Source organism: Benincasa hispida, chromosome 3 (genome assembly GCF_027475165.1).
Source record: "Benincasa hispida cultivar pf3 chromosome 3, pf3_genome.v1.1, whole genome shotgun sequence".
NCBI lineage: Eukaryota > Viridiplantae > Streptophyta > Magnoliopsida > Cucurbitales > Cucurbitaceae > Benincasa > Benincasa hispida.
In genome coordinates this window covers 49,701,595-49,716,893 of record NC_143480.1, presented here as the reverse complement: position 1 = coordinate 49,716,893, position 15,299 = coordinate 49,701,595, and the positions used below count along the sequence as shown (strand labels likewise).

The 15,299-nt window shown below is 33.2% G+C and overlaps 2 protein-coding genes and 1 long non-coding RNA gene across 3 annotated transcripts; 2 read left to right on the top strand and 1 right to left on the bottom strand.

The window, feature by feature from the left end:
- The first annotated feature begins 1,090 nt into the window (after positions 1-1,090).
- LOC120073947 (uncharacterized) lies at positions 1,091-3,034 on the top strand. The gene is made up of 5 exons (XR_016528600.1): positions 1,091-1,652; positions 1,748-1,813; positions 1,896-1,972; positions 2,059-2,123; positions 2,781-3,034. It is a non-coding gene; the product is annotated as an uncharacterized LOC120073947 (long non-coding RNA).
- Positions 3,035-5,867: 2,833 nt separating this feature from the next.
- Positions 5,868-8,129, top strand: LOC120072572 (tubulin beta-8 chain). Its single transcript, XM_039024964.2, has 3 exons — positions 5,868-6,615; positions 6,704-6,973; positions 7,250-8,129. Exons 1-3 carry the CDS (start codon positions 6,222-6,224, stop codon positions 7,924-7,926), a joined length of 1,341 nt encoding a protein of 446 aa, XP_038880892.1. The 5' UTR covers positions 5,868-6,221; the 3' UTR covers positions 7,927-8,129.
- A 519-nt stretch (positions 8,130-8,648) lies between these two features.
- Positions 8,649-10,317, bottom strand: LOC120072573 (lectin-like protein LEC). The gene has a single exon (XM_039024965.2). It carries the CDS (start codon positions 9,994-9,996, stop codon positions 8,884-8,886), a length of 1,113 nt encoding a protein of 370 aa, XP_038880893.2. The 5' UTR covers positions 9,997-10,317; the 3' UTR covers positions 8,649-8,883.
- Positions 10,318-15,299: the final 4,982 nt, after the last annotated feature.

Below are 15,299 nucleotides of genomic sequence, written 5' to 3'. Positions count from 1 at the left end.
CAATTAGTATTTTGTAGAGAATAACATTAATGTTATGCAAAATAAAGAATATTAAACATTTGTGTGGTATTAAGCTAATGGAATTTTCACATACATTTGATAAATGTTCTATATTGCTTATATCGACGGTTATTGGGTAATTGATGCTCACGTGAATTATTGTCGTCTTTTCAATTTTTGGAATCGTCAAATTTGCTTAGACAATTGCACTACCAACATTGAATCTCATAATTGATGCTTTAGTGCATCATCCATTTAAACTCTCGACGATACCTTCATGGATCAATTGTTAGAAATTTAAACCACTTATCACCTGAACTCAACTATTCACTTGGCTTATGCAAAGGTGTAGAGGTCCTCCACCGTTCTTCATGGGACAACCTGAGTTCTCCATGACTAAGGTCTATATAGGTGATGGGTCTTCCAAGGAATTGGAGAGGTCCTCGAGATCCTATATGAGACTGTAAAGGACTTCTATGGGTTTTTCTAGAAGTTCTCCATAGGACTGCAAGATCCTTTTATAGATCATGCAATTGTTGGTCTTTTATGCATTTTGTAAAGGTCCTCTACGATTGGTCGTTGTCGGTAAATTAAATCTACCAATAATCTAAAAATACCAAATTTTTATTAGATATTAGATTAAGTAGAACGAGATAATGAAAATATGAAGGTTTAGATAATTTTTAATTTTATTATTTTGTTTTTTCTAACGAATGGTGCAAATTCGAGCTCCTGACTTCTTTCTTGATGCAAATTACAAACTTTATGTTGGTGAACTATGCTTAAGTATGTTGGAAAATATTTAATTCCATATTAGTCTCTTTTTTTTTTAAACAATACACGTGGAGATCGAACCCATAGTATCAATGTAACACCCCGCACATTTTATTTAATAATAATGTAATTTTCAGTAACTTTATTATTTGAAAATTCAGTAATTGTCCTTAGTTGGAAGACATTTTTGAAATTTTGGATTTGAAGTATAAGTGTGGGAATTTAAGTATTGACATGAAAATTATTCAATTGAAATTCAATTTGAAAACTAATGGCAGGAATTAAATTTCTTTTGAAAAGAAAAGAAAATAAATAGTATAAAGTGGATTAAGAAAATGATTTAAATGTAATTATATTATTTCCTTTTTAGTTATTATTATTATTATTATTTTTTTTATAAAACAAAAATAAAACCCATCCCTTCTCCCTCACGCACGAAACCCTCTCCCCCAAATTTTCCTCCTGCCGGTCACGACCCCCCTTCGTCGCACGAGCCAAACCCATCTCGCCGTCGCCTTCCTCACTGCCCAAACCCATCTTGCCGTCGTCTCCATCACTGTCGGTTACGACCTCTTTCGATGCCGCCTCCCTTGCTGCCCAAACCCATCTTGCCGCCGTCTCCCTCACTGTCGATCACAACCTCTCTTACTGCCGCCTCCCTCACTACCGAAACCCGACGTCGCACCGCTCGCCCAGCCGGAGAGTCGCCATTGGAGTCGCACCGCTCACCTAGCTGGAGAGCCGTCTGAGTTGCGGCCGCTCCTAGCCACGAATGCCGCCGCCGCTCCAGCCCCCTAACCACCGCGCGCCACCGCCGATCAAACCTTCTGACTGCCGCGTGCTGCACCGTCTTCTAGCAGCTTGACTCTTAGATTTTGGTAAGATCTATTTTGGTGGTTCTGTTTCTTGAAAGATTTTGGATGGCCACTAAGTTGGATTAAGGATTAAATTAGTCACATTATTTTGATTTTAGATTTGAGCTTGGGAAATCACAGCAGCGACTGTCCAGTGGATTCAAGACCATTCGTCAAGAGTTTTAGTAAGAGTTATGGTCCTTATTGTTGGTTTGTGGGCACGCTTTGATTACTGAATTAAGTTGACTTAACCCTTGTATCTTTAAGGTTCCAAGCTGTCGTCCATTGAGAGTTAAAATTTGTTGGAAGGAGATTTTGGAGTGGTTGTTAATCAAGTTCCTTGGGTAAGCTTTTGGGGTGTTGTGGTTTTGAATCTGAGGTGTCGCAATTATTATTGGACTGAAATTTTATGGTTGTATTCGTATGGTAGGGTCGTTTCTTCAAATCACGGTCATCGTTTGGTTGTTGGAGTTTATCTGTGGAATTTTGATTAAGGTAAGTAATCTTACCATTGGAACTGGCCCTATTTGTATGCTCGCGTGATAAGTGTATGTTATGGTAAATATTAGCATGTTGACTGATAGTATGACCTGAATCAAGTATGTTCTGACACGGGTTCTCTTTTGTTTAAAGATACACCTAGGCACTTGATCGTTAGTATGTGATGGTATGTGTTTTCATATGTTGATATCTGATCTGCTGGTGTTGAGGCATACTTGCATGTTGTGGGATTATGATGTAAGGTATACATGAATGTAGTATGATATGTTGTCAATAATCATGTGTATGTGATGGAGCCATGGTATCAAGGATTTTCATGTATGTTCCAGAATTGTACAATGTTGATTCTTAGAACATTGAGACTGTGTGACTATCCTCATTGATTAGTTAGACGCTCACTAGTTTGTGTTTCCTTCGGGATTCACCAGTTTGTGTTTCTTTCAGGATTCACCAGTTTTGTGTTCCCTTTGGGGTTCACCAGTTTTGTGGGCATACTTAACTACAATAGGATAGGGCTCAGTCTCTCATTTGTTCCATTTGTTTATGTGTCGTAGGTGGGTATCTAGAAGACATAGATGCCTAGCCTAACCCTAGTGGTGGGGTTACTTACTGAGTATTTCATGCTCATTCTTTCTTATGTTGATGTTCCAGGTAAGGGTAGAGATGCACCAGCGATGGCGCAGCGGAATTCGTGATCGTGCCATTGGGACTAGTTTTTACGCTTCCGCATCATGACATTTAAAGTCCTTATTTTTTTTCCCTTAATGTTTAGTTTTATTGTCTTAAACTTATTATTACGGATTATTTCTTTTATATAATTTTAATAGTCTTTACGAATTATGGGTACCTTATTATTGTTTTAACAATTGCATTTAATAAATGTCTTTTGAACTTCTCTTGTTTAATTAACATTTATTTCAACATAACTGAGCGTCGTTTTAAATTTTAGGCATGCATTTATTTTAGTAACGATCTAACCTAAGTCCTAGGGGGTCGGGTCGTTTGAACTATATATTTTTTCTTTCTTAATTTTGCTAACATTGAAATATTGGATGATGAAATCACGCATTTATCTAGTGTGGGTTTCATCAATGAGATGTTTATTTAGTTTATTTTCAACCTCTATGATAACATCCAAAATGTGCTATATTAGTGCCTCTAATCTTGCCTATTTATGATATTTAACGTGCTTAAATGTTTATATATATATTTATATGACCCTGAGTAATACATGCATTCTGGAGCATCATGGACCGTTTGGGGTTAATTTGGAGCAATCAGGAGCTAAAAAGGGTATTGATACTTTAAATTGAAGAGAACATAACAAATCTACCCTAAGTGAGAGTGTTGTGATGTCCTATGGTGCTGTGACACAGTGCCTTTGACAGAATACTTAAAAAGGGTGCAATATCGTGTCGTCGTCGCATGGATATAAAATCTACTTTTTTATTTTCAGGTCATATTTTTTTTAACCTAGTGATCGGTTTTCACCCTCTATCCATCTACAACATTAGTTTTCAGTTTTGAGTTGATTATTTCTCTGTAATTGGAGTGAAAGATGGCGGGTTTGATCTTTCTCATCTCAATGGGCAGGTAAGAATCCCCAATTCCTAGTTCTTGAGGTTTTTTTTCCAATTGTAACCTTATGAGACTTGTGCTAAACTCTTAATATTGATTGTTTCTATTTTATCTTTGGATTCTTTTACTATCTTTGCTGTTTATAGTTGTATTTCTACTTGAAGATGTACGAATATTAGTTAGATATTAAATTACAATACGCGACATATAATTGTAATTTGATCAAAGGCAACAACATGTTAGACTTGTGATTCGTTATCTATGATGAAAAACAACGCTCTATCGTTCTAGGAAGAATCACGTTGAATATTGATTTAGGCTTTTTCTATTTGATATTCACCTTAGTATAATTCCAATTCAATGTTGTTAGTATAAGTTAATTAGGATGCTTTTCATCTAATTGAATTGACTAATTTGATAAATTGGACTCTCACCTAACTTTTATAGGTGAATTGGCTAAGTTTAGACAATATAGAAGTTAATCCGAAAAATCTATGATCAAGCAAACAATTAGGGAAACTTTGGATATGCTACCTCTACAAACTAGGATACATCGCTTTATTTCTCTTGCAATTTACATTCCGCATTTTATTTTTCTATGCTTGCTTCTCAACCCACACACAAAACCCCACATTTACCGCTTTGGCTAAAGAATTAACTTTGAGAAATTAATATTCGTACTTCCCTACGGATCGACCCGATCTTACCACTTGTACTACTTCATACTTTTTTCAAACAAAATCAAAATCAAAATTTGCTAAAAACATTATCTTCTTCACCTTACATGCGAATGTTTTGAGTTTATCTTCTTTCTTCTTCTTCTTCTTCTTTTTTTTCCTTTTTTTTTTTTTTTAATAAGGCTTGCAATCGAGTTTGTTCATGCTTTTGGGATGGTTGATTTTTGGATAGAGTGTCCTCCACTTCGTTTGAAGACCTTTATTATATTTAATTTGCTTTTAATTAAATATTGTTATCTTAAAAAAATGGTTTTTTTAAAGGAAGGAAAATAATTTCAAATCTTAATTAATTCATCACATTCACTATCATTATTACTAATAATAATGTAAATCATTGTTTTTCTCCACTCAAATTCTATTTTCTTTTAAAAGGCAATCCAATCGTTCTTGATTTCCTTTTTAATTAACATATACATATTTTGAATTAAAATCTTATTCGATACTTTTTATATATTTAGAAGAATGAAATGAAAATGGTTTTTTTTTTTACTAAAAAAAATAAGCACATTACAAAATCACAAATTACAACTCATAATGAGAGGTACACATCCCCAACAATTTTTTCCAATAAGATCTCGAACTATGAAGCCTCCATCTATATTGGGTTTAGAAATAATAAATATATATATCTAGATAGTATCATACACAATAAACAAAAAAAAATCAAGTCGAGCATATAACTTAATTGACATTCAAGTATACTAGACAACACGAGGTAATTCCCCTATCCCAAATTGTAACTAAAAAAACAAATTACTTTGAAAACATCTCAATTGGTATAAGGCATACCAAAAAGTTAGTGTTTGAGTTTTTCGAACCATATTATTGCACTAAAAAACAGAAAAAGAAAAAAAGAAAGAAAAAAAATCTATGTCACCATCTCAACTTATAAATATCAAATAGAAAACTCTAATGTTTTCCTTAAAAAAAAAGAGAAAAATAAAAATATGAGACTCCCATAAAAATATCTAAATTTAGCCTTTGTAACACTCAATAAAACTTAAAAGTTTATTATCAAAATTTCAAATCAAACTCTAATTTCTATTCACTTTTCTCCTTCGGTAGAACTACAAACATATTCACATTATGTCTTTTTTTTCTTTTGCACTTATGAATTATTATTACTATTTAATCAATTTCGATAAAAATCAATTGATTTTAAAATTTATTGAAAATACATCAACCACGATAATATTTCATTCACATTTTTTCTCCGTGAAAAGAACTTTTTCAATTTTGAACCAAACAAATTTTAAAATACCGAGTTTAAAGTGATATTTTATTATTATTATTTTTTAAATGCGGTATCTGTATCTAGTTGAAGACAAGTTCACATGAAGTTTTTATATTTTTAATAATTATGAATTTTAGTAGACACATGGACTGCTTAATTACCTCATAGAAAATGTTGACACCTTCACACATATCTGAAAAATATATTATTAAAAAAATAATAATATACTAAATTAGGGGGAAAAGGCCGGGTCTTGTCCAGCTGTTAAATGCAAATTTGAAATTCAAAATTTGAAAAACCCTTCCAGCGCATTTCATTTACCGTTACCACTCCACCAGGTAGCCCGTTGCATTTCACAGCTCATCTCTCTCCTCCAAAAAGAAACCCTAATTTCCCTCTCTCTCTCTCCTCCTCTCTTTATAAACAAACCCTTCCTCTCTCTCTGTAAAGAGATTACTCTTCAATCTCTCTCCGTCCCTACAAACTTACCATTTCTCTCTCAGGAAAAACCCATTTCTTGTTTCTTCACTTTCTTCTCCGAAAATGAGAGAAATCCTTCACGTTCAAGGTGGGCAATGTGGTAACCAGATCGGTGCTAAGTTCTGGGAAGTTGTTTGCGCCGAGCACGGCATTGATACTACCGGAAAGTACCAGGGAGATTCCGATCTTCAGCTTGAGAGAATCAATGTCTACTACAATGAAGCCAGTTGTGGAAGGTATGTACCTCGCGCTGTTCTTATGGATCTCGAGCCTGGTACTATGGATAGTATCAGATCTGGCCTTTATGGACAGATCTTCAGGCCGGATAACTTTGTTTTTGGTCAATCTGGTGCTGGAAACAACTGGGCTAAAGGTCATTACACTGAAGGCGCTGAACTTATTGATTCTGTTCTCGATGTCGTCCGAAAGGAGGCGGAGAACTGTGATTGCTTGCAAGGTTTGCTCTCGATCTCTTTCTGATTCTGTTTTTCTTTACTTATCTCTGTCATTTTGGCTGAACATTTGTGCGGTTTTGGGGTTTTTAGGGTTTCAGGTGTGTCACTCTCTAGGAGGAGGAACTGGATCTGGAATGGGAACTCTTCTGATTTCGAAGATTAGAGAAGAATATCCGGACAGGATGATGCTTACCTTCTCTGTCTTTCCATCTCCTAAGGTGTCTGATACTGTGGTTGAGCCTTACAACGCTACTCTCTCAGTTCATCAACTGGTTGAAAATGCAGATGAGTGTATGGTTCTTGACAATGAAGCTCTCTACGATATCTGCTTCCGTACTCTCAAACTCACCACTCCAAGCTGTAAGATCTTCCTTCGTTTAAACATCTGCAACTTTCTTCTTTACTTTGAACATATTGTTTAGTAGTTTGCCGTCTTTGTTAATTTGTAGCACGTAATGAGTTTAATACACTGACTTAAAGCTGATCTGTTGGTAGTTGTTGTACATTAATGATGAGATCTGGGATAAGAATTATGTTCTATTGTATTTGACCTGAGGGAAAGAAAGTGTATCTTAGATTCAAGTTAGTTTAATTCATTCATTGCACTAATTTGTTTCACATGTATTGTTGGAGCAGTTGGTGATTTGAACCATTTGATCTCTGCAACAATGTCTGGTGTGACTTGCTGTTTGAGATTCCCCGGACAACTTAACTCTGATCTCAGAAAGCTAGCTGTTAATCTCATTCCCTTCCCTCGTCTCCACTTTTTCATGGTGGGTTTTGCTCCTCTCACATCTCGTGGTTCCCAGCAGTACAGAGCTCTTACTGTCCCTGAGCTTACTCAACAAATGTGGGATGCCAAGAACATGATGTGTGCTGCTGACCCACGACATGGTCGCTACTTAACTGCCTCTGCTATGTTTAGAGGCAAGATGAGCACAAAAGAGGTAGATGAGCAAATGCTCAACGTGCAGAACAAAAACTCTTCTTACTTCGTGGAGTGGATTCCAAACAATGTCAAATCGACTGTTTGTGACATCCCTCCAACTGGTTTGAAGATGGCTTCTACTTTCATTGGTAATTCCACATCCATTCAGGAAATGTTCCGTCGTGTGAGCGAGCAGTTCACTGCCATGTTTAGAAGGAAAGCTTTCTTGCATTGGTACACTGGGGAAGGTATGGACGAGATGGAGTTCACTGAGGCTGAAAGTAACATGAACGATCTGGTTTCTGAGTACCAGCAGTACCAAGATGCCACAGCTGATGAGGAATATTACGATGAAGAAGAAGAGGATGTTGAAGATCAAGTGTAAGAAGATAGTGATAATGTGGGGTTTTATGAATATGTTTGTAGGGATGTAATATGTTGCAACTCTTGCAACTTTCTGTTGCCAGTCATATGGATTTGTCTATTTTTCTGTTGTCTTTTATCATGTGCTTGACTTTTGAACTGATTGTGTCTCCAGACAGTTGAATTTTTAACCTACATAATATGAATTTTGTTCGAATCCCATATGTGAACTTCAAATTCTCTAGCTGAATTGTCATTCGATTTGAATAGCCAAAGCAAGCACATAAAGGCTTATGCAACTGTTCTTTGTTCTTGTATTGAAAGATTTGTCCAGGCTACTGACCTGATCTATTGTTTCTCTTTTATGGCTTGCTTTCATGGTAAAGTTGTGTTATGAATTATTATTCAAATATTTGCATTAAATGATGATAGCCTTAGCTCATTACTGCTCAACGTCCTTGGTGTGGAAATTAAAGGAGAGCCATTCTTCAGCACAAAAGGAATGTAGGCTTTCATTTTTAAATCTTTCCAGAGTTAATGTGTAAAAGAAGGTAATGTATTGAATTCGAAAAATTAAACTTTCAGCTTAGAAGTGTAGGATGTCTTGAAGCTATGTGTTCCCCATTCATCCATTGCTCTAATGTGTTCGGATTAAATTTGTAATTTAAACTTTTGGTACAACCTTCTTTAATAGTCTATATATGGAATAATAAATTCTAACTATTAAAATCATACGGACTAAGGTTACAAAAACAAAAAATGAAATTGAGTGGGCGGGTTAAAAGAGCTGGTTTCAACAGTACAAGTAGCCAGATGGGAATGGCTTTTCTTTTGCACATAATGTAACTAAAAAACTGCATCTTTAGACAATTGATACCCAAACTACAACACAACAAAAGACAAAAACCTCTTCAGATACAATAAAACAAAACAAAAACATATTGAATTTTTACAACACAAATTTCTTCTTTTTCCAAATTCAAACATCAACCTTCTTCTTACCATCATCTTCGATGGCTTTATCCAACACCACAACTTTCTTATACTTAACATCAATCTGCTGCACGGCAAACTCCTCAGGAACAACTGGTCGTCTATTGCCAAAGATAGTCCATAAATACAATCCAAGGAAAGCTGTCAATGCCCCACATCCAGTCCCAAAAATCATGGCTGCAACCACTCTCATTAAGCAATTCTTCCTCTCCTCCTCTCTAACAACACTTTCCGGTTCCGATTCCTTCGCAATGATGATCGTCTTTGGATCGAGTGGCTCCGAATGCATCCAATTCGGTATGCTCTTCACCTTGAAACTCCAAGAAAACACAAAACATGGCTGGGATGAGTTCCCCTTTGATGAACTCAAACCCACTACCACTTCCTCATTCTCTCCCCAAATCTGAGAGAAATCAATTGGGTATGAAAGGATTGGCGTAGATGGTCTTTTGTTGTTACTGTTTTCTGCTAATCTTACTTCTAATTGCCTAGAACCCACCTCGTAATCTATCCAAGCGTGTAAATTCTGCCCTCTAATTAATGCCCATGAACTGTTTGAAAAATTGCCTGAATCTGCTAGTGATGTATTACTCTTATAACCCACATCAATTCCTACCAAAGTTTTAATCAGATCGCCATTTTCAGCATCAGAGGAAGTAGTAAACTTAACAAGGATCATGTTTACCTTCCGTTTCATCTCCGATCCAAAATGAAACCCAAATGGTCCGTTATCAAAAGCACTGACATTAAAACTACTAGGAACAATAACAAAACACAGTCCATCTTTCCCTGTGTTTGGCGATAAAGAAAACGAGAAATCTGTAGAGAAAGACATCAATCTCCTCGGTTTACCTCGAAGAAGCTTGATGGGTTTCTTGTACATGATTCGTCCAGCACTGGAACTGGCGAGCTGTAGAGCACTGGTACCTCCGCCACCGACAACAGCCGCATCGCCGTACAGAGCGACATTGAGCCCAAACTGTGGATTTCCATGAAACCCAGAAAGGGAAAAGGAAGGAAATGAAAGAGAATGGATGGATTTAAAGAAGAGGAAGAAGAATAAGAAGAGGGAAACGGGGGGTAAATGAAAGGCGGCCATGGATGAAGTGTGAGAGGTTGAAGGAGATGATTGTGGGTAAAGGAGGCTAGTGCGTTTGCTTTGGGTTGTGGAGTAAAAACATCTTCAACTGAGAATGAAACTTTTTCTTGTTCTGCAACTTGTTTTTAATTTTTTTGGTTCACTAGGGTTTGAAGATAGATGGAAAGCTGAAGAAGAAAGTAAAGAATATTAGGACATTGGGTGTTGGGTGGGCTCGGAGGTTGAGGAAATTAAATGCACTCTTTAACTCCATTCTTTTTGCCATTATGCCCCTCATCCTCTTTCACTTTTCAAATTTGCCCCTTATTTTCCTAATATTCACAACTCATCTTTCTCATTATTACCTACATGCATTGTAACAAACATCCTAATGCGATGTTTGAGATAAAAGAGTGGTGAAACTTGGAAGAATTTTGATTTTCTAGGACTCACACACCATGTAAATAGTTAACTAATCATAAAATTGATGTTTTTTAGTTGGGGGCCTCAAACTTCTTGGATCAAATAAGGAGTGAAGTTCCAACTTAACTTCTTAAGTTAAACACCGTCAAAATTATTTGTTTATAGCAATATGAGCATAGTTCAATAATATACTATCGACTCGATGTTAGATGTTCGAGATCGACCAAGTTTTACTTTTTACTTATTTACTATAAAATCACCATTATTCAAATAATATGTTTTGTTAAAGATTTAATATATTTTAAACAATAAACTAAAGACAAGTTCAGTAGTAAAATTTAGGAGTAGCATAGAAGGTAATGTAGTAAACATGAAGTTACAAAATTGTCAACCAAATCTGGTTCAACTACATACTTCCCACTTAAAAAATAACGAACCAAATATTCCTTAATATATTAGTTCAACCGTAATACAACTTAACTAGTCATTGGATATGTAAAATTTTTATAAGTTCACATATTTTTGTTAGAAAGAAAAAAGAACTACTAGAATGTATCAGGAAGAAAATACTATAATATATCGGTTAAAAAATTTGAATGACGGCAAAAATACTAGAGCAAAAATATAATAAATAGAAGAATTTGAATAAAAGACCGCTATAATACCATAGGTTGAACTTTAAGTAACATTTGATCCAAAACTTACCTCAATAAATTAGAATATGATTATTTATTTTTAGCATATTCTCATCCGAAAAAGATGTTTAGTTTTTGTATTTGAAATGTATGAGGTTGTGTAACCAATACTTAGGTGTATTAATTATGAAGTTAATAAAACTAAGTATAAGCTATTTGTGTTCAGGCTATGAATTTGTAGAAGTGAATCTAGAATTTAAAAGCTGAATTTTAGAACTCTACATTATTCTTATTTATACCCTATATATGTATTTGATAAATTTAAACCTATAAAATGAGGCTTTTCCCATTTTAAGCTAGCCTACCAATCTAAATGTCAATAAAAAGGGTGCCATGTGTCACTGTCAATGTTAGAATGATTTGTTAAAATTTTGAGTAAAATGCAAATAACACTCTTGTGATTTAATAATTCAGTGTAAATAGGCAATAAATTTGACCCACTTCCCCAATTTTTTTTGGCCAAGGTTTGAAACTTTTTCCTAATAATTTTTACTTTTTAGGTAAATATCCTAACTAATAATTATATCAATTTACTTTATAGGTAAAGCAATTTAAGACATAATTTTTCACGAAAAAAAAATTAATTTAAATTAGTAAATAAATAGTAACGTTTTTCTTTCGTTAAATTCGAGCTTTTTTTCATTTGCTTAACTCCATTTATATGTCTCTATTTATTTAGAAAGAAAAACGTGGAAAAGACCAATTTTATTTTAAGAGATTTCAAAAATGAAATCAAATGAAAACGATAATAAATCATTAAGGGTCATTTGTTTCACGGACATCCTAGATTCTCACAGAGTTGGCATCTAGATTACCGTATTTTTGCGGTATTGTGAGATACCTCGACAACTGAAGGATGCCTGGATGGAGAGCGTTTGAAGAGTTTTGGATGCTCAAACATGAGTTTTCCAAATTCTCAAGTTGAGGGCATCCCCAATTTACTTTTTTGTCCTTCTTTTTTTATTTTATTTTACATATATACATTAATCTTCATTTGCATTATATAATTAAAAAATACTATCAACTATGTATATCATATATTTTTAGTTATATCGTAATTCTTATTATTTTCAGCAATATATTTAAATTCAAATTTAAATTAATATTTATTTTATAAAAGATCTTAAAATATGATATATTATTTTGTAGAGAAAAATAACACATAAAAATAATATAAATTGTATCAATTTTAAAAGAAATTCAAATAGATAAAAACAAATATGTTATATAAATTCAAATTATATCAAATTAGTTATAATGTAATAAATAGTCATAAAGGCATTCTTGGAATTTTATGTAAATTTAAAACATTCCCGAGTAGAAATCCTACGGAACAAACATAATTATCGAAATATTTCCAGATTCTACAAAACGAACATGATAATCTAAAGATGTCGGACATCTATAGAACCTAATATATATAATTTCGGGCATCTAAGATTCGAGTTATCTACGTTCTCAAAATACAAACAGGCCATAATATCTAAATTTATTTAGACATAAATAGTTAGGATTAAACTGATACAATTGTTAATTTAAATGTTAAAACGAATATATTTTAATTGATTAACCATTTTCAAAAGTTAAAAAACACTTTTGGTCCCTAAACTTCATGAAAATAACAATTTTGTACTCGAACTTTGATTTATAACGATTTAGTTTATGTACTTTCATTTTGGTAATAATTTAGTCTTGAAACTATAGTACGAAACAACTTAGTTCTCGTACTTTCAAATTTGTAACAATTTAGATTTTACCGTTAATAAAATCATCAAGATTTGTTGTCAATTTTTATTATTTATGAAGTAGACTTTGTATTTTATAAAATTATTGAGTCTTAATTATTCTATCAGTTTATTTATGTAAGAAATCTCATTAAATGTTAACACTAATATTTAAGGTATAGACTAAATCTTTATAAATTTTGAAGTTCAAAGACAAAATTGTTACTACAAGTAAAATTCAGTGACTAAATTATTATAAAACCGAAAAAATATATGATCTAAATCATTATATAGTAAAGTTGAGATACGAAATTGTTACACCGATAAATGATGGGGATTAAAACTTATTTGTAACCATTTTTAAAAGAAGAAAAAGAGTGAGTATGATTAACGTAGGGGGAGGGGGAAATAATGAATAGGAAGAAAGTGGGGAAATAATTAGAAGAAAAGGAAAAATGATGGGGGAATTTGAAAATAGAGGGAAAAGGAAAGGGATTTGAGCAAATAATGGAAACATAATTAACCGTTGTTCAGAAACAAGAAAAAGACGAGGAAAGTACACTGTGGTAAAGTCACGCGCTTCTTGGTTGTTTTTAAATGGGAGTATTAAATGGCATTACTTGTTGGTTATTGAGCGACTACACCTCCTTTTTCAATCCCATTTCAAATTCTTCAAACAAATTCCTTGAATTATTCTTTTTTTTTTAAAAAAAAAATAAAAATAAAATCTAAAGTCTTAATCATAGTATTAAATTTTCGTCGATTTGTCGATATTTTTATGTTTTCAAGAGTTCGATATCGACTTGAGGGGTAAATCAATATTTTCATTATATCGTAAAAAAATTCATGAAACATAATAATTAAAGAACAAAATATCACTAATGTAAATATAATATAAATAATAGACCTGTTATCTTGTTTAATAATCATAAAATTTTCATTTACTAATTTAAATTTATTTTTTGAATTTATCATTTAATTTATTTTTTCATAATTATCTTTCGAAATCGAAATTTTATCAATATCTCATTCGAAATTTTCGTAAAATTAAGATTTTGATATTTCAGTTAAGATCAACATCTTCAACATTGGTCTTAATTTGATTATGACTTTTGTTTCATTTTTTAAATTTAGGCTAATTTTCTCTTTCAATTTTATATTATGATTTTCACATTTGTTAAGGAAACATTTACATTCTTAGCAAAATTCATTAAAAAAAAGTTTTTGAAATATATGTATTAGTTTTCAAAATTTCGTTTGATTTTTAAAAATCATGGTGGAAAATGGATAACAAAAAAAGAAAACTTATAAATGGGAATAGTGTCAAGCTTAATTAAAAAAAAAAAAAAAATAAGATGATACCAAATGGAATCTAAATTATTTGATTCTTAATGTAAAAAAGAAAAATCTTTACTAAATACGTATTTTCTTAAGATAAGTAATTTTACTCAAGAAGTACATTTTTTTAGTAAGAAACAATTGGATGTTGTTTTACTCAAAAAGACAATCAACAACTCTAGATGTTGACAATACCCAATTGTATAAAGGATGATTTATCAAGATAAAGAAATGCTATAACACGCGGTCAAATGTTTTGCTATTAAGTGTCACACACCATATGGGGTTGTGGAATCGATACCGAAGATTTGGGCAATTCGGTGTAAGAAGTGGAAAGAAAGTTGCAAATGGAGACTTCGTACAACAAAGAAAAAGTGTCATAGCTTGTTTGAGATTACTAAGTATGTTGATCAACATACATGTTTTTACTCATAACTTAGTCAAAGTCATGTGCAATTAGATTCATCGATGATTGCACTAGAGTTTTGTGATACAGTAAGAGAAAAATCATCCATCGGCGTGGCACAACTACAGTCCGATATAAATTTTTTTTTTTGGATATCATGTTCCTTACCATAGGGTGTGGGAGGGAAAAAGAAAGGCATTGGCTAAAGTATTTGGTGACTGCGACAAGTCATACAAATTGTTACTCAGATGGTTGTATATAGTTAAGCAGACCAATTTCTGAACACGTCCGGAGTGAAGAGTGTAAGAAACGCCAACTAAAGGACATGTCATTCTTACTTCTATATTTTGGGCATTTACTCCTTGTATAGAAGCTTTTAATAGATGTCGGTCGGTGATTCAGATAGACGGTACTCACTTGTATGGAAAATATTGAGGAAAGTTACTGATTGCTACATCAATTGATTCAAACGGGCATCTTCTTCCCTTTGCATTCACCGTTGCAGATGAGGAGTCTGTAGAATCATGAGGATGGTTGTTGAAAAATTTGGGAGAAATTGTTAAACACGAAGAGGTATGTTTAATTTCAGATCGACATGTTGGCATTATCTCAACAGTGAATAATCCAACACATGGTTGGACTAGACCAAAATGTCACTATCGATTCTGTTTACGACATATCATCAGCAACTTCAATAAAAAATACAAATTCAACACATTAAAGAATTACGTTTATCGT

Coding starts and splice junctions, on each gene's coding strand:
- LOC120072572 (XM_039024964.2), top strand. CDS start 6,222: ATGAGAGAAATCCTTCACGTTCAAGGTGGGCAATGTGGTAACCAGATC. Junction 6,616..6,703: donor GAACTGTGATTGCTTGCAAG/GTTTGCTCTCGA, acceptor TGGGGTTTTTAG/GGTTTCAGGTGTGTCACTCT. Junction 6,974..7,249: donor CAAACTCACCACTCCAAGCT/GTAAGATCTTCC, acceptor TTGTTGGAGCAG/TTGGTGATTTGAACCATTTG.
- LOC120072573 (XM_039024965.2), bottom strand. CDS start 9,996: ATGGCCGCCTTTCATTTACCCCCCGTTTCCCTCTTCTTATTCTTCTTC.